Source organism: Parasteatoda tepidariorum, chromosome 5 (genome assembly GCF_043381705.1).
Source record: "Parasteatoda tepidariorum isolate YZ-2023 chromosome 5, CAS_Ptep_4.0, whole genome shotgun sequence".
Lineage (NCBI taxonomy): Eukaryota > Metazoa > Arthropoda > Arachnida > Araneae > Theridiidae > Parasteatoda > Parasteatoda tepidariorum.
This window is the reverse complement of record NC_092208.1, coordinates 43,521,947-43,542,366: the sequence shown is the minus strand read 5'-3', so window position 1 is coordinate 43,542,366 and position 20,420 is coordinate 43,521,947. Positions and strand designations below refer to the sequence as shown.

Genomic DNA, 20,420 nt, shown 5'->3' with positions numbered 1-20,420 from the left:
CTATTCAAAAATTTAAAATCCGTTATTCAAAATTCCAAAATGGATTAAAAAATAATTGCTTAAAATAATATTGGTATTAGAGATGATAATGTAAATATCTCAAACAATAAGGAGATTATTTGAAAATTGTTCTTTTGAAACACGGTCCTCATTTTTTTAATAAATATGCGTCTTTTCAGAACTCGATATGATTTTATTATTGATTATTATAATGTTATGTGATTTTATTTATAAAATTTATAAAGTATACAATTATATCTTAATTTTTTAACAGATATAATTAGACTCATATCTTAACTTTATAACAATTACAATTATGTCTTACCTGTTACATCTTATTTTATGACAATTATCTTTCAAAGAATAATTTATCCCAAAATATCTCTTGTATTTGGAAACTTGTAAAGTATTTTTAAAATTACTAAAACCAAAATATCTCCCGAACTTGATGAAATAATGTTAAACAAAAACGAAATAAATTAATTTTCCTTTCCCTTTAATTAGTCAATTAACAAGCTATGAACTTATCAAGTTGAAGATAGAAAGGAAAAGTGTAGATATTTTTAGGATATCTTTTTATCTAAGGATGCGTGTTGCTCAGGGCAAAACGTGTACTTTTCCTTTCTGACCCACATTTTTACTACACGCGGAAGAATAATGTCTATCTTCATCAAGGACATCCGTTCGTTTGGACGGAACAGCGTAAAGGTGGAAGAGTGGCAAAAACACCTTGCATTAAAACCAGAAATAGGTACAAAATGAGACAAAAATCGAAATTTCACTTTCCTGATAATTTAGGTTAAATCGCAGAGGGGAAATAGGTTTGGATTCGAAGTGAAAGTAATAGGTGATATCTATTTTTCGATAAATCTAGGGCGTATTTTAAATCATGTGATAAATTTTAATGGTTTATAAAATGGAAGTTCGAATTAATTGATACGTAATTAATTAAACGTATTGTTTCTTCTATTCAGGTTTATATTTAGCAATAAGGAAAGTTATTCGTAACGTTGCATAATATATTATCAGCTATTCAAATAAGTTGAAACTTATATCATGCTTCTAAGTGGATCGTTATTATTCAAGGATAAGTAAAACAACGATGTAAATAATAATAAATATATTGCTCATTAACTATTTTTATATGGTTTCAAAATTTTTAATGAGTCTTATTTCTTTTTAGAAGTTTAATGAAAGTAATTTTTTAAAAAAAAATATTTTTAAATTTATAGGTATTTGATATAAATAATATAAATTAAAAATTAATCGCGTTAAATTTTTATATTTTATGTGGGAATATTTAGCTCTGAAACTAGGTTAATAAAATTGTAAAAAATGGGTTTATGCTTATTTTTAATGTATTAAATATAATTCGCAAATTTATTTTATTTAATGTTAATTTCGATTTTAGATTTAATTTAGCTACATAACGGAACAGCTGTTTATTTTATTTTAATTGTTAATATGAATAATAAAATAATATGTAGCATAAATTTATTATGCTACATTTATTTTTATAAACTAGGATTATCATTAATAGGATTAAATGATGTGTCAGTTAAATTATTTTAATTATGAGGTTTTAATTAACCTTTAAAGAAAGACCGAAACATCGTAATTTTTTATTATTATCTGTCATGTATTATTTCTTTTCATGAAACAAACATACTGACCAAAGTTTAAAGAATATCAGTGGAATCAATTAACTGCATAGCTACTAACTCTTAAGAATTTTTCAGGAGATTTTATTTTTGTATTTAAAATTATAGCAAAATATATGCTTTTCTGTTTTAGTTTTGAATTTAAAAATTCTATTTAGAATGATTTTAACCACCATTTGAATGCATTAAACATTTATATGAAGCAGTAATTTTTACCCGATAAAACAGATTGATATTTGTCTCTGTAAAAAGCAAGTTTAAAATAAAACTTTTGTTCTGCAAAAATTAAAAATCTCTTTTAGTTGATAATTATGACAAACTCCATGTCAAATAGTAAATTAAAAACTCTGCGTAGTTAATAAATAGTTTCTTTGAACTAAGAAAAATGTAATCTATATTTCCTATCATAAATATACGAAATAGTATTTCACATTTAACCAAAGTCAGCAAAATATATATATTTATATACATAGATATAAAAACAAATATAATAACAAATATAAAAAACAAACTGTCTTAAAAAAATTGTGCATATTCTGCGTACTAGAAACATTTTATTACATTTTACTTTGAAATCTTGCTTAATGAACTCTATTGTATTGAAATACATATACCTGCTTCCTAAAAATATATTTAGATTTCTTTATAAAAACATGCTATGCAAAATTTTGTGAACATAATAAAAAATATTGATTCTTGTCCCTAAGAGCAGCTAGTGGAAAATTAAAGCACTTTTGTTATGTTTTCAATTGGTAAGATAACTGCAACAAAATTATTAAGAATAAATTGCAAATCACATGGTGTAGATAAGTAAATTCTTAGTAAATTACTAAGGAACTTTTTTTTCTTTATTATAATTACTCTATCAAAAATAGATTGTTTCTCGTATAATCAAACTAAATTGTTTATTTATAAAAGCAAATTGCTGATAAAAAAAAAAGAATATTCTATTTCGTGCATAAATAATAAGAAACAATTCGTTACAAGTTGCATTGAAATTATGGTCAACGAGCTATACTATTCAACACAACGCCCATTATTTATAACATTCATCTATTTTCAGCTTTTATCAAACAAATACTAATTCATATTTCTTTTTAGTATGAATGTCATCTTATGCTTCAGCAACTCGCTAACAAATTTCATTTTTTTTGTCGGTTATTTTTTACTTTCCATTTTTACCATCTTCCGTTTAGACATAACTTGCCAAAGGGTAGGCCGCGTTCCACCCCTGCATTTTTTCATTCTAATTGTCGATAATTTTTTCCTTATCACGTAGTGGGAGAAACCGAAGTTAAAAAGTGAAACTATAAACATACACACTGTAGGAAGGGGGGCTGACCTAAATTTTTTACTTTCCTTCGAAGAAGGGGATGTTGATCTCAAACGTTCTTTTAGAGTCGCCTCATAGTGGAATCCGAAATTAACAGCATCCATTGCCCTACTTATGACAACCGGCGTCTTATTGCCAGTGACGTCGCTTACCTGAAAGTCAATGCCCATTAGTACAAAAAAGGAAAGTCGCACGGTCAAGGTTTTTATTCATTTAATTCATTACTAGTTTTAGTCCTCCCTTTCAAAAACTACTTTTTCAGCTGCTTAAGTTTTTCTTTTTGAGTTGAGTATATAAACTGACACTAAGGTTATGGTGTTAATAGAACTTCAAATTTATTTAATATGCACTTTTCTTTTTAAAGCATGAAGTATATTTATTCAAACCCTTAAAAGTACAAAACAAGCTTAACAATTGATGAAATGCGGAGACAAAGGATTTAAACTTGTTTCCGAATCTGGCACGATTCGGTTAAATATATTTAAATAGCTTTTTAGAAGAGTTGATTAAACAAATGGAGTGTTTTGTTTGCCAGTTTAAAAGTGGAAAACGCTTGATGTTTTGAAACAGTAAAATACTGCCCCTCTTCATTTATCCTGTTGTCAGCTAAAATAAACAAATCGCAAACCAGTCCCAATTATGGATACGTATTTCCTCTTAATAAAAAAGAAATTTTGCTCTCCCAATTTAAATTATGTTTGCAAATTTTTAAGAAATTTATATGTATTTTTTATGGATTGTATATTTATATATCAATATTTTATGGAATAACTTTTCTTAGGCTTTCTACCATTCAAAAAACATGTCTAAATTCATTTTTTATTATATGTTTAAAATAATGCATATTATGGGAAAAGTAAAACGTATTAACATAATAAAATTTTATGTGCCAAGAGTATTTAATAACTTATTTCATATAAAGAATCGCGCCTTCATCATTGGTGTGGCAACCCAGGTAGGACCTTTCTCAGAGTACCAAGCCATCCTGTTCTAGATTAAGGTTTTTCAATTTGCCAATTAATAGTTTGTAGACCTTTTTTAAGTATATAGTTCAATGACATAAATGTCCTCAGTGGTAGAAGGATCATAGGTTAGAATCCCCTTGTCGTTGGGCTAACCAAGGGAGATTTTCGAGGAACGCAATGTGAGTATCCTCTCCTTGTAACGAAATTGTGGAATAGTTCATCAAAAAGAAGGCTATTTTGTTCCAATGCATGATCCTGGAGTTCCCTTGTTTTCCCTTGTTGGCTATGGAGTCCTCGGAATTGAACATTAAACTTCCTAAGTTTTAGTGTTTCTCCTTATCGGATATCAAATGATTTAAGCCATAAGATTGTATTTTACAGGCTCGATTATCATCGATTATTATTAGTTATCGTGCCCATTGTTGAATCCTCTGCTTTGTAACGAAATATGGCTTTTTAAATAGTTAGCAAATATTTCTTCTTCTCTAACGATTCTCGCATTTTATTCCTATATGTTTCCCTGAACCCTTCGTTTAAAAAATAAATAAGTAAATTCAGTGCTTCTTATGTAAGTTTCGTGTTTTCTAATAGTTATTGTCAAAAACTGCATTCAAATAGGCATAGTAATTTGTTAACTGTTTAATTATCGAATCTATTAACCATGACAAAACAGTTAAATTTTAATGCAAATCATGTAATGGTTCAAATGTCCACGAACAGTTAATCTACAATAAAAAAGCTCCCCTAGTGGTGAACGATGACATTTTCGACCTTGGACTGCCATGCAAAGTCTCAATTCCTTTGGCGTTACTTACTTCCCCTTCAAGTTTGTAATCGCTGTGCTGCATCACCATGTATATATAACGAAAGTTCTTATAAAATCTGCATGAAATTATTTCAATTTTAACTTAAAAATAAAAGTAATTCTTTCTCAAATAAGGGAAAAGTAGAATGCTAATTACCAGTAGAACATGGTAATAAACATTCTACCGGACGGCAACTCTTTGCAATTACGAAATTTTAGATACTGAATATTTAACGAATAGATCTTCGTTAAATTTTTATTTGTGCAGAGTAAATTTGCCAGACTATATTTACAAGAATTAATAGTAGAATGGGATAAAAAGTAATAATTTACCCTTCATGCTTTTTTTAGTATCACGTATTAGTAGCTATTAAGAAATAAACTCACTATACATTTGTTTTTCGTTTTGTTTTTGTAAACTTTGTTTTAAATTTTTTGGACAAGTTTAAAAGGCAAGTGACTTTTTTAACAGTTACAGTATTGTTGATAGAATTTATTTGTATAAGGAATGATGGGTTAGCCCCAAAATTACTGTAATTGATTGAATTGCTATTTATTTAATGAATTTTAATAAATTTTTAAAAACCGTGTTTAAATAATATTACATGATATGTTAATACCATTAAAACGAGCCTGAAAACAAAACAAAAAATTAGGCAGACAATATAGATAAATTTAATCTATATTTGCTACTTGTATATAGTTTTGTTATTATGGTTGCTATGGTTTTTCAAAAAAAAGACTTTCACAAATAAATAAATTGAATGTGTAAACATATGCAAGGAAAGAAACTGTTTTATGTGCATTTACTGAAGATATTTAATTATGAATCTATGAAATTTTTTTGGACAAATAAGCAAACAAAGTTTTAAAAAAATAATGAAAAAAAATAGATGTAATAAGAATCAATAATTGCACATTTTTAAGCGGTTCATCATACTTTAAATTCCCTGTGAGGAAACTTTTATTGGTGATAGCCAATCGAAATTAATTTATCCATAGTGACAAACGTAATTATAAAATTAACTTATTTTCAGATTCAACTATGAATTTGTCTTGGAAAAAGTACATCTTCATAACTACTGTTCTTGCCATTCTAATAATTGAAGCATATTGCCGGCCGTCTGATGAAACCTTTTCAAGATCAAAAAGACAAGCTGTCGAAGAAAAACAGTTTATCGGTGGATTATCTACGCTTGGTGCACTCGTCCAACCTATATTATTCATGATTGGCATGGCTAATATGATGGGAAGAATTCCTATGTTTTTCAACAGGTAAACAGTGAATAATTCTTGATTTAATGGAAGCAGTCTTAAAATAATTAATCATTCTTTTCTTCTTGTGAAAGCTTAATATAATGTTTTTTAAACCACTATTCAGTTTAAGAACTTTATCTTCGAATAATATTTATAAGTTACTTACAATCACTGTTGCAGAAGAATGCTAATTGATTTGCAAGTCAGGTGAGGAAATTAGTGTAAATTCTTTGAATTACTCTGAGATGCCATAGAATTAGTAATTGAGGATTCTACATAAATTGTGTCGCGCTGTTCCTCAGTATTGCTCACATGAAACAGTTGTGATAACTGATATACTGTGGTTGTTGCTATTCAGTGAATGGTAATTTGAGCTAAAGTCTGACTTCGATGGCAGAGAAACAATAAGGCTAAGCTAGTTCAAGGCTAATTTTTCAGTTTCCCCGATCACTGTTTTCTCCACACCATCCGAGTATTCTCGATGCACTAGCATCTGCGGAACACCATATTCTCAAATGGTGTTTCACAGAACCCTAGGGTTCCGTAGAATGATCACCAGGTTTCCGAGAGCTCACATTTTTTAAGCAGCAAGGATTTTTGAAACTTTTTGATACTTATATCCGAACAATAAATCATAATTTGTTTGATATTTTATTTATTTCATGATATTATTTTTTTTAAGTATTTCTTTTAATAGCAATATATATTGGATAAATTACTGAAAAACTTCGGAGCAGTATCAAACTTATCAATTCAGAATTAAATGAGCAAATTCTAAAAAGTTACGTTTCCCTGTTAACCATTATCAACGTTAATATCAATTCTTTGGCGAAGAGTATAATTCAGCGTACTTTATGCACGTTTTTATAATAAGACATGCCCCAAAAATACATTCAGAACTAGATTCGATGCCACTCCAGGCCTGTGAATTTAACTGTTTGACCTAAGCGTTTTAAGACCATTATTTGAAAATAATTATTCTCATTAAGTATTATCAAAACAAACTGTAGTCTTTCTTTGGTTAGTATATTCATAGCTGCTACTAAATATGATTCACAAACTTGGAGTTCTACCAAAAGATACTTGATCATTTAGGATTTCATAGCCAAAAAAAAATAGCCAAAAAAATAATAATAAATAAATAAAAATTGGGTACCGCGGCACTTGAAACTGTCGACAATGAAAATGAATTTTTTGAATCTTTCGAAACGCGTTACTGGTAGTTAAATTGGCTGATTAAAACCAATCCTCGAGCTAGAGCAGCGATGGTTCAGGGGATGGAGCGTTCGCCTTCCAATGAGGTGAACCGGGTTCGAATCCCCATCGAGGGCTGGTCGAAACGAATACACATCCAACTTGCACGGACCACAATGTTGACGCGAAATATCCTCAGTGGTAGTCGGATCATGGGTTAGAGTCCCTTTGCAGTTTGGCTAACCGTGGGAGGTTCTCGTGGTCTTCCTCTCCATGTAACGCAAATGTGGGTTAGTTCCATCGAAAAGTCCTCCACGAAGGCAAATTTCTCTCAATACTTGATCCAGGAGTTCCCTTGTCTTCTGGATTGGATTCAAAATTACAAGGCTACGTCGTTGAGCATTAATAGTCATAAGCCCAAACAACTGGGTCGGATGTTCAACGACGGTTATAAAATAAAAATAAAAAAACACCCTCTGCTAATTGGATACGCAATTACTACAATGGGCATAAATAAAGCGTAGTAATACACTGTTAGAATTTTTATTTTAAAATAACTGTAAAATAACCGACAGCAGTCTGTCCACCCATTTAACCGTAAAGTTAACAGTAATGAAAATTTTTTACCTTTACGATTTTGAAACCGTTTACACATTGTATGATTAAAAACCGTGAATACAAATCTATACTGTTTTTTTTTAATCATTTACAACAACCATAATTTTAAAACGGTAAAAAAGAAATTTAACGGGACATCGGAGATAGTTTATTAGCTTTATCGTGCTGCCAGAATTTTCTAGAAAAAGGAGGGAAAAAGCCTTTTGCTTTATTAATTTGTTTGTTTATTTTTCTTGATACCTGAAAAACAAAAGTCTTAATATCTAAAGAATAAAAATTACGATTACCACTGGTCTGAAAAAAAAATTTGATATCAAAAGAATAAAAGATTTTGAGATCTAAAAATAAATAAATAAAAGGTTTTGCTGTCTAAAAAATAAAAGGTTTAAATGTCTACAGAAAAACAGCTTTGATATTTTTAAAAAAATGAAAGCTTTTAACATTTAAAGAGTAAAAGGTTTTGATCTCTAAAAAATAACTAAATTAATAGTTGAAAAATAGCTTGACATAAGTTTATCTGCTGAGCGTTACTTAAAACAAATTAGGTAAGTGTCTTATTACGTCGTTAAGGACAAAATTTGTAGAATAAAGTAGAAATAAGAAGAAATAATTTTATTCAGTACAGTTTGCGCATATATTGACCATGCACTTTTGCTACTTAAAACTGCATGTGATTTCGACCAGTGGTATATAGTTCATATGAAAAAGAGCCGATAAAGTGATTTGGAAATCCTGTCTTACAGCGCTGTAGGAAATTAAAAAAATTTTCCATTAAAAACTTTCCCGAATTCAGGGAAAGGTAGTAAACCCAATCTTGTAAAAGCTTACATATTTCGGAAACTGAAACCATGCAAATCTGTTTCGCTAAAGTGGAAAAGCCCTCTACCAAATATTTCCCCTCCAGTAAATATGTATCCTGGTTGGAAAAACCAATTGGAAGCAAACAGGAGGATGAACGCAAAAGTTTTATCAGAAAACTATGGAATTGAAAGTACAATGGGAAAACATGAACTTGGAAGGATGAATAAAAATGGGGAGATTTTTATTATTTTTTGTCTCATTAACAATTTATGAATAAGAGGAGTAATGTTTCAACACAATATCCGTAAGGCTACTTGGATATCTCTCGATAAAAAGACATTGAATCAAATTGACTACATCACTATCGACAAAAAATGGTAGAGGTCTTTTGCTTGATAGTCGAGCCATGCGAGGAGCAGATGCAAATGTTGACCATTTATTGGTCTTTGGTAAAATAAAAATCAAGGTAAGTTACATGAAGAAAGAATGCTATCGATTTAATGACGATAAATTAAGACTTAATGCCATGAAGTTTTATGGCCGAAAAATTAAAGATCAAGACAGTTAGCCAAGAATTTAAACTTCGTTTAAAAAGTCATTTTCAGGATTTAAACGACTTTAATGACATGAAAATATTTGAGGAATGGAAAGAAATAAAAAACATCTGTATGGAGAGTGCTGAAGAGATTCTCAGAAGGACGAAATTTGACGATAAAGAGTGAATATCTGATCAATAACTTAGTTTGTGAAAGACGTGAAAAGAGACAAAAAAATAATTGGAAAGGAGCATGGTGAAATTAAACCAGAACATCGGGAGGATTATAAGTGGAAAATAAAAATTGCAAGATAAGTGAAAAACAAGATAAATGGAAATATAACGAAAATCTGGCCACATCAGCGGAGAAAGCAATTAGAAACGATGGCTCAATAAAGCTTTATGACATCCCTTACAAAATTAGTGGAAAGAGACGAGCAATTGAGAGGACAATTAAAAACCAAACAAGTTTTAAAACTTACATTAAAAGAAGACCAACTCAAAAAGTGGGTTGAGCATTTTAAGGAAATCAGCAAGCAATAAAATTGCTTAAATGTAGGAAAGCTGCTGGCAGCTAAAACCTACCTAGTAGACTCTTCAAAGAAAGCTCTTAAATTGCAATCAAAATAGTAACTGTCCTGTTTAATAAAATCATGAAGAGTGAAGAGTGGCCCAATGTCTGGGTCAAAGGCCTGCTGATAAAATTATCAAAAAAGGTGTTTTGACGATGCGTTACAACTGGAGGGGATTCCCTTATTTAAATGTATGTAGCAAATTTTTCTCTAAATTAGTGCTGGAAAGAATGAAAAATACAATTGACAAAAGCCTGCGACCGAAGCAAGCAGGTTTCTGAGCTAGTAGATTATATGTCGACCACATTGCAACATTAAGGATTATTGTCGAACTATCTATGGAAGGGCAATCAGCAATATACTTAAATTTCATAGATTTTGAAAAAGTGTCGACTGTTTGTATTTTGTAAACATTATCAGAAATATATATAAAAATAGGTCAGGATAGCCTATTGGTNATAAATATCAATATACAAGTTATCCATGCCGGCAAACAATCAGAATCCTTTGAAGTTGATTCCAGTGTTAGACAGGGTTGTATACTTTCTCCAACAATCTTTTTAAGTGCTGTTGACTGGATTATGAAGAGAGTATCAGAGAATAAAATGGATACAATATGGAACCTTTCTGAATATCTTTCAGATCTTGATTTTGCAGACGATTTATGTTTACTGAAATTCAAGGCATGCAAACAAACACAGACATTTTAAACGCAGAGGCAAAGGAAATGGAGCTTATTTTAAACCAAAATAAAACTAAAATTTTGAAAATTAAAACAAAACAATTAATGGAAATTTTCTTAGAAAATAACGAACTAAAAGAGGTAAACAATTTTACTTACCTTGAAAGTGTAATTAGCTACAAAGGAGAAACTGATGAAGACATACTAAATAGATTAAACAAAGCCATTAGCACTTACGCTATTCTCAGTAAATTCTGAAGAAACAAAAACATAACAAATTCAGCAAAAATTAGAATTTTCAATTCTAATGTTAAATCACTCCCCCTCTATGGATTTGAGACACTGTAGTAAAAATAATATGAAGAAAAAATTCAAGTATTTATTAACAACAGTTTACGAAGAATCTTACATATCAAGTGGTTCCACAAAATTTTTAACACAAAAATCCTTAACAAAACAAAAACCAATTGAACTGGAATTTAAAAAACGTGAATGGGAATGGATAAGTCATGTTCTATGTAAACCTAAATAATTTAAAGTAAAATAAGTTTTTGATTGAAACCCTAACGATAATAGAAAAAGAGGAAGACCTAAAAAAATACTGGAACAGGACGATTGTAAGTGAATTGAATTCAATAGGAAAGACATTGAGTGAGCCACAAATCGAGTGAAATGGAGAACTATGACAAAAACCCTATGCTCCAATTCGGAGTGAAGAAGATATATGTGTACGTATGTAATAGTATATAATGCAATAGCAATAAATATATATGGTAATATAATAAATATAGTACCATGCATGCATCGATATTACAAAAACATTATTATCACGAAAAAAACAATAGACATTAGTTTGTTATTATTTTAACATTTAAACATTTGCTCAATTTGTGACACACAATATCATTCCGCTTTGACTTTTAAAGGTTATAGTAATAATAAATTATTTTATTTTAATTTTAGAATGCGTGATCGTTTTAGTTCAACTCTCTCTGGTACAGGAGCTCCTGCTGGAGCTGGAAGAAAAAAGAGGTCCTTAGAAAACTTTGACGAAGTTTTAGAACAAAAATCCAATCAGGCTCTCAGAATGTTAGATGAGGCGGGACATAAATACCAAGAAGATAGCTGAAATTTTAGTAAGTATTAATAATAGGGATTTTTAATGTATTGCGTTTAATAAATGTTAATTTGAAAATGCCTTATTTTAAATATATATTAAATTATATTTATATGGGTAATTCTCATGAGAAAAGTAATTTTCAGATAAGATCATGAAATCAAAAAAAAAAAAAAAACTAAATAAATAGTAATTACTAATTAAATGAAAAACAGAGGAGGAAAGTAAGAACTATTTATTTTAAGCAGTATGTATTAAGAAATTAATGCTCTAGATTCCTTCCCTCAGGCTTCCTTTTTACTTCATTCCATTATTTTATGCATCAATGAAGGAATGACTAATTGATTAAAATGCTAAAATAGCAATTTTAAAATAAATCATATGCAAATATATTCATACACGAAGGAAACTTATAATGATTTACTTTCTGAGTATAATTTTATTTATTTTTTCATTAATAAATAAAAATAAAGACACGAAAGAAGGATAAAAACAAAAACATTTATAATTAATAATTTCATGATAAATTTTTAATAATCAATAAATATTTAACGATTTCATAAGCAAGGGACACTCTTTAACTTATAGCTTCAATGACTTAAAGGAGAAAACATGCTGAAATGTTGTTTTTGGTTTCTAGTTGTAAATTATTGAAGTTTGTAATAAGATAATTTATTCCCTGATTATTTAGGAGGCTAATGTAGTGTTATGAGAAAATGATACATTAAACTCGGGGAATCAGCTTTAAAATAATGCTATAGCAATATTTTTTCCAAAAAATTGGTATTAAATCGATTTTGAATTCCATGCTTTAGTATCTAAAATGAAAAATATAAATCTGTCAATTAATTAGTTTTCTTCTGAGTAATTGCTTATTTTCTTGTTTAAGTTAATCAGTGAGACTATATAAGACAAACTAGTATATTTTAGTTCCATAAAATAAATAAAAATTAAATTATAAAAAATAAAAATAATAAAACTAAAATAATAAAAAATAATATTCTTATATTTATTATATTGTTAAAATGTACTTCAAGAGCTTTTTTCCACCTCAAAAAATTTTTAAAATTCGTAAAACAAGTTTGAGGATGACATAAAAATGATTGCTTTTGTAAGAATGATCAATACGCTTGTATAAAAAAAGCTGGAAAAAAAACACACAAAAATAAATCACAAAAAAAAATTATACCTTTTAGTTGAATTAGTGACAGGCAATGTAAATACTTCTGTGTTTTTAATTTATTTCTTTACGTTTTGAAAACCAAATTCGATAATAGTTATTTTTATTTCGTAACTTACACTCAGTTACATTTTTTTGCCTTTTGCTTTAGTTATTACAACATTTAATTGGGATAACAGTATTAAAAATATACCGTCTGTCGGTATTAACATTGTTAATTCTCTGATAGTCACGTGATTTTGCAAGAAATCGTAATGAACTAGTAAATTTGATTTAAGTTTCCAAATAAGCCATTATAATTGTAGTTCATATTACGCTGAAAAAACGTTTTGTTACATTTTCACAAATACTAGATCTCGCTAGAATTGGGTCTAAGCATTTCAAATCAGAAATTAGTTTTGCTCCTAAAGCAACATATTTTTTAAATGACATTTTTAGTCTTATTTTTGTCGAAATGCACAAGTTCAAAAATTGTTACATTTAACAGTTGCATAATATTGCGACGCACTTCTAGAAGAGTTGAGATACATCATCAGGAATAAAGCTGCATAGGAACCCACGCTCAGAAACGTCATTGTACACGACTGGGGGTGCTTTTCTAGTATGACCTGATCAGAAGCAGATTATAATAGGGAAGCACTCCTTATGGCGTATGACGATATTTCCGAGCATGGGTTCCAATGCCGTTTTAATCCTGATGATGTATCCTAACTGGTGTGTATAACTGGTCCTGATGGTGTGTAATTTTATCGCAACATTTTGTGAGACCCCTGTAATAACACATAACGTTATTAAAATTGCAAAATGTCCATAAAAAAACTGTAGCTTGTAGAGTGAAACCAATTGAAGGTTTGAAATCAGCGATACGAAAGTATTTAAGACCTGTAAAAAAAATCTCATGCAACAAAAAAAGAAATCAAACACAATGTTATTTATTTGAAAGAAATGTTTTTTTAATTGAAAAATCAGTTGTGTCGTTTGATAAATTATAGACACATTTAAAAATGAAACAAAAAGTACAATTTTCAATAACGTATATAAATACATAACTCAACTGGGAAATTCATAGTTAAGGCATAACTAGTTTTAGGGAAAATTTCTTTAAATGTATGTAAATAATCATCATTTATAATGTAAATAATAATCATCATCAATCATTTATAATAACTTCGTTGATCGTGTCCTACAGCTATATTCGCTACATTCAAATATAACTGTAAGACAGCTACTTCTATAAATGAAAAAAAAAACTAATACTCTGAGTGCATAACTGTTACCAATGATGTGTGTTAAAAGTATAATTAAAAAAATTTTTATAAAAAGAAGTAGCAGATTTTTAAAAAAAAATCTCATCTGAAACATTAGGTGTGTGTCTAAAAAAAATATTAGTCAAGCTATGTAACTTTCTGTGCTTCATTAAGATTGTGAACAATAGTTAAATTTCACGGTCAACTACTTGTGGAAATAGAGGATTTCGAATCGCTGTTTGATTTAATTCAATCACAGCGCTTAGTGGGGCGGATTACGGATACAGTAGCAAAAAATCAAGATCTTGAATTAATATTTGTTTCCAGTTCACACATTATAAACTAGGTAAACAAATATCTTTAATGACTCAATCGCTAATATTTGCTTTTGGAAATCAAATCTTATTTTTATACCGTTTTTACAATAATATTATTAAACGGCCATTGATTTGAATTACTATACATAAAGTATGCTGCTAATCACGGCTCAATTCAAAACAATAATTTTTCAAATTTGCACTTATTTACAATTATTTAGATCTAAGAAAAACAGTTATACATCATTAAAATTTCTTTAATTTAAAATTCCAATTATCAGTAATTAGTTTTTGAATATGAAAAAAAAAAATTTTTTTTTTCAAGCCATTTTTTTTAAATTTTATATTTTGAAACAAATAAACTAATTCCGATAATTTGACTGATTTTTTTAGTAACTACTATGCTGTTTTTAGTTGAAAAATACCAAAACATATTTTTGTTTATAATTAGAGCGTCATTAAAAAATATATAAATGGGACATCGATGTCCTATCTGCGTCAAAGGGTTAAAAGGACGCTATACCACGGCAGAAACTTTTCAATGCCAAATTCTTTTTGATCTTTACAACTAATTTGAAATTTAAAGTATGGAAAAAGTGAGTTCAGTCACTAATTCATAAAGTCACAAATAATGAAAAGAAATTTTTTAAAATATCAAAATAAAAACTAATTATAAGAGACTAATTTAGGATTACGTATTGGGAAAGTATACGTATTATTCAAATAATTTGTTAGCTGTTTATTTGCTAATTGTTGATATTTTTTAGTTTTTCTTCAGCAATAGAAACTTCAGGACTTACTAGAGTTTTTCCTGAACTCACTTTTTCTGTACTTTAAATTTTAAATAGTGAAAAAGTGGCGATGAAAAATTTCTCTCGTGGTATAGCGCCCTCGAATATCAAGGGTATGTCATCAACTTTGATTAGCGTAGCACACGCATGCAAAACCTTTTATGCAGTTTCACCAACAGTTGTGGCTTTATCAAATGTAGAATTATACGAAAAGCTATATTTTTCATAACGGGTATATAATATCTAAACTAATATACAAAATCACATTAATATTGTTCAGCAATAGTTAACACGTACTCATGCTAAATCTCCATAATTATAATTGCTACAAGCTGTAGGCTTTGTATGAACTCTGTGACATAAATCTAAAAATGTTCTTAAGTTTATCTTAACTCAAATTTTACCGCTATTTTTATACAAATAATTAGTTTAACATCATAATTAGTTCACCATCATATATCTTTTAGATAGTTAACTGTTCATAAATTAGTTATATCCTATTTTTCGCCGAAAAAAAAATATTCATGACTCATTAAGAGTCGTAGCAGAAAAATGGTTTACTTAAACGTTTTCTATAGATTTCAGTTAAAATCAACGTGTGATAATTGCTCTTTCTTTTTTCATAGCTTTTCCTAAACTCTCTATAATCTTTTCAATTTTTCTTAAAACTTATGATTGTAAAATAAAAAATTTTGCAATATGGAATGCATGATAGTTTTGCATCCATTAGATGGATGTTGTAATGAAAACAATTTTCCTGCTATATTTTACATTAAGCATTTCTAAATAAAACAAATTAATACCATAGCTGTAAGCTTTTTACACTTTTTGTGGAATATCGTTTTAGCATTGGTGAAATTTGTATTCGAATATTTCATTCTTGATTCAATAAACGTGAGTTAATATTATTTTAACCAGTTCAGCAGATAAATAATACAAACCTATAAATTCTATACAAACCTCAAGTGTTGACGTATGCAATTACTATCAAAATTAAAAAAAATTAATTGTGCTCACATTTCTACTGGAGAAAAAAAGTGCGGCTATAGTTAATCCATGTTTTAGCCATGTTATTTGGAAAAAAAACATCGAATGATTTTACAGATTTTTATAATATTTAAGACATATATACACTGTTTTTTTTTAAATAAAGATTGTTATTTCAATGGTTGTTTTTTTATTTGAGTCAACCATATCAATCTACTGCCATAGAGCAGCAGCTGCTCAGAAAGGATAGAGCATTTGCCTTCTAATAAGGTAACCCAGGTTCGAATACCAGTTGTGCTTGATTTATACGAATTCTACTCCCGAACTACACCGACAACAGTGCTGAAGTAAAATTTTCTCAGCGGTAGACGGATCATGTTTCCATGCTTTCTCTTTCCATGTAACGCAAATGCGGGTTAATTCCATCAAAAGGTCTTCCATAGAGGCTATTTTGCATCAATACTTGATTCAGAATCCCCTTGTCTTTTGGATTGGGTTCAAAATTACAAGGCTACGGAGTTGAACATTGATAGTCGTAAACACAGAATTGAGTCGGCTGTTTAATGCCGGTTATAAAATAAAATAAAATCCACTCCCGTTGAGAGGAAACTTGGAATTAACAGATCTGGTTCGAAAATAATCCTTAACATCCTCAGCGTTAATTCTTCCTATTCCTTCTTTTTGTATAATATATCCTCCCTATCAATAGGCTAACTACGGAAGTACACATCTGTAAAATTCCTATAAAAACTATAAAAATGAAACCACGCTAAAATTTAAAAATAGCAAGGTCGAAAACATAGAATGGGATAAAAATTTACCGCTGCCGAGATTTGTCCTTTCATAGTGTTTGTTGGTTTAATATTAAGATTAAAAAAAGACAATTGAGGCAGAGATAGCCTAGTTGGTAAGGCGCTGGACTCACGTTCGTTAGAACGAGAGTTCGAATCCAGCCTGCCAAAGACTCCCCGTGAAGTAAATGGTCCGAAAACAACAAATTTATTTTTAATAGCAAAATAACTCCGAAAGCAATAAACATTGTCAGAAACGCTGAAAAGAACTAAAAATTAAAAGTTGTTGGCAGAAAGCCAAGGTTTAAACCTAATAATGCATATAAACTAACTTTGTTTTAATTACGTTTGTAAATTTACGCAGGTGATACAATTTATGGCTATATTTTAGTTTTGATGAAGCTTATAACGCAAGAAAGAGATTTATCACGGCTTAGAGATTTTCAAGTTGTTTATCAACGAAGATCTGACAAAAATGTAGTTCCTTCATTAAACGTATTTTATTTAAAACGTTGTCCTTTTTTTACCTACATTGTAACTAAATTGTTTTTTTAATTTTTTTTTTTTAATCTATATTTTTACTTCCTTATCTTCTCTTCGATTTTTTTTTCTTTTTTTTTTTATATTTCACGAGTGTATGTTAAAATAATAAATTTGAAACCATTGTATTTGCGAACACTTAAACTTATATTTGTGTCTTAAGGAAAACTCTGAATTTCTTGCTCCATATGTAATTTCTGAGTAGCTTTGAAATGTATATACTATATAAGTATATACTTATATTAAAATGTATATATTACAAAAAAAAAAGTTTAAAAATCAATCTTTAAATATATATATACANTTGTTGTTGAAAGAATGAATTGAAAGTTTTGCTGGGATCACAAGTTTTTTTAAAAGGCTGAAGACAATTACATGCTTTGAATTCACGCTAGAATAAATAAATAAAAATTATCAATAACTTAAGCTTTCCTACATTTTAAAATCTAAAACTACTTATTATTCTACATAAAAAATTGATCCAACATTTCTTTCACTTAAGATGAAAATAAGTCTTCGAAATGAATTTGAAGTATACATTAAAATTAAGATTAATATGGTTAAATAAAAAAAAACGAAGTAATTTTGTATTTATAACGCATTATTTAATAAGCAATAGCACACACTTTTTTTATTGAACTAAAAAATCTTAAATATTCAGAGCTAGAAAATTTCGTCAAGTATTAACAATGTTTCAGTGGGTACCATTGAAATTTAACATTATAAAAATACGTTATATCAAATCCACATTTTTATTAAGCGATATTAAGGTGCAATTTTTTATACAGATAGCTTTAGACCATCTAAAATAGTTGGATTTAATTAGAAAATTCAAACGAAAGCTAGAACTTATTGGTTTTCACAGCGCAGCTATTGTAAGTAAACGGCAGATGGACACGTGTGACGTCAGTTCGTGCATAATCACGTGACTCCCCGTTTCAGGCGAAAACGAAAGTAAGCGTTTTTTGATCGAAAATAACTAAATAAATAGTCTTCTTAGAAAAGTAATAAAATGATTTTGGGAGTTTTGAGGGATTCTGAATGCATTAAAATTAAAAAAAAAATTGACTGTAATTGCCCATTTTGCTTTGTTTTGTTTATACTAAACTCTTAATATCTTATTAGGTTTTTAAAACAGTTACACTAAAATGAATTTTATTTTTTATGCGATGTTAAACAGGAAACGAAAATTATACCATCTTTTTTGTCGTTAGCGTGTTGAATGTCTCGTCAGTCATCGGTGACTGATACTGAACTAAGCGTCAGTCCCTGGTACTGAGAGTGTCACACATTGTATAAAACCGAACATTTTACATATTTTTGATTGCTGCATTTAAATTTTCAATCGTCTTTTAGAGTTCGAAATTATTTAACTTAGTTTTGTTTAACTTTTAGTTTTGTTTGATTTAGCTTTCACTTATATTTAAAATTCAAACACAAACCTTTAAATACATGAAACAAAATGGTCGAATATTTCAAAGGTTTGTTTCTACGATACCAAATTATTACTGCATAGTTTTGGAATGAACTAAAGAAGTTTTTATCTATATTCGAACTCAAGTTCCCTTTACATTCCTCACACGTCACGTATGTGTAGCTTTTACAGTTGGGGTGTTTGCAAAGGATCTTGACCCGAAAAATCGGCAAAATCCAGGCTATCAATCCTGTCGAATAGAATATCCAACGCCATAAATTTATCAACTGTCATCACTTTTCGTTTTTTTTTAGTCAACGCAGGTTAAGAGATTCATCTTAGGATATTTGTACAAAAAAATAGAATGAGAACCTACAAGAAGGACGGGACATACTTAATTGGTATTTTTATAACATGTGCAATTACAAACTATAATATCCAAGAAATATTGCAGACGTGCAAAATGAAATAGTAAAGATATTGCTTGCTGGTCTATCGACAAAATTATATACTAACTATGAAGATTTACGCCTTAAAGGTATTAAAAACGGAACAGAAATTTTTATACGGATATTTTCATTCAAAGCTGTCATTATCTGTCCTGTTAAAATAACAGTAGGCATAAACTGGCTATACACGGTATAAATTCCTTACAAACTTAGCTTTGCAGTTTTACAAACAGGCATCGTAAATAGTTTATAACATTTAACAAGTTGTTACAGTAATCACATATAGAAAAGCATCTATAACTATATTTTCTTACGTTATGGTTATTATCAAAGATTTTTATGGCATATGAGATAATTCTTCTAGACAAATACGTTATTTTCAATTGTTTATTACGTTATTTTGTGAAATTGTAACTGTTATTCACGACTGAGATTTTGTTCGTGTTCAGGCTCTTGCTGTCTACACTGAGAAATGAAGTGTTGCCAAAACTCTCAGAATATGGTAACATTTACCGTATTCCTGGCTCTAAGTGAACACCAAAAAGGTCGGTAATATTTACAGAAGTACTTTGGTAATTATTTTGATAAAGTTAACAATTAAATATGGTTTTATGATGAATAATAAAATTTGGCTATTGTTGTAAAATTTGGTAATTCTCTCATGATACTTTAGAGAATTTCATAGAAACATTTATTTAGTTCAATTTTTTTCCTCAGTATTGTATTTGTTTACTAAATGTGCAGTAATAAGAACTATAATTTTGAAAACATGAATTTCCACAAAATCGTTGTTATATGATCGGACAAAATCATCAAATAAATACACTGGTTATCATAAATTAAGGAAAAATCACAAAAATAGCGATAACTCTTTCAAAAGTAAGCCAAACCGTGCAAAATTTGCATATGTTGTCCACTAAGAGTAGCTGAGTAAAATTGCAATATGCAAATTAGTGGCACTGCACTCGGCTTACGTCATCTGCCTGGAGCATAAAAGTCCAAGTTTGAGAGAAAGCACAAAAATTTTACTGTGATTGCGACATTGAAAATCTGAGATAGCCAATTCGTAATAATGACTTCTAGGCATCATTTGCCTGAAGAACTACGATGGAGAGCCATCGGGAGACTAGAGGCAGGGCAGAGTCAATCAGAAGTGGCCAGATG

General features: G+C 29.2%; 1 protein-coding gene across 2 annotated transcripts in view; it reads left to right on the top strand.

Annotated features, from left to right (window-relative positions):
• The window catches only part of LOC107452247 (uncharacterized), a 36,333-nt gene that overhangs the window by 13,168 nt on the left and 2,745 nt on the right, over window positions 1-20,420 (top strand). For both annotated transcript variants that reach the window (XM_016068602.4, XM_043039980.2), the window contains exons 2-3: window positions 5,802-6,039; window positions 11,387-11,559. In XM_016068602.4, coding sequence (XP_015924088.1) covers window positions 5,802-6,039; window positions 11,387-11,552 — 404 coding nt within the window. In that variant the 3' untranslated portion in view covers window positions 11,553-11,559. The remainder of the gene's footprint in view (window positions 1-5,801; window positions 6,040-11,386; window positions 11,560-20,420) is intronic.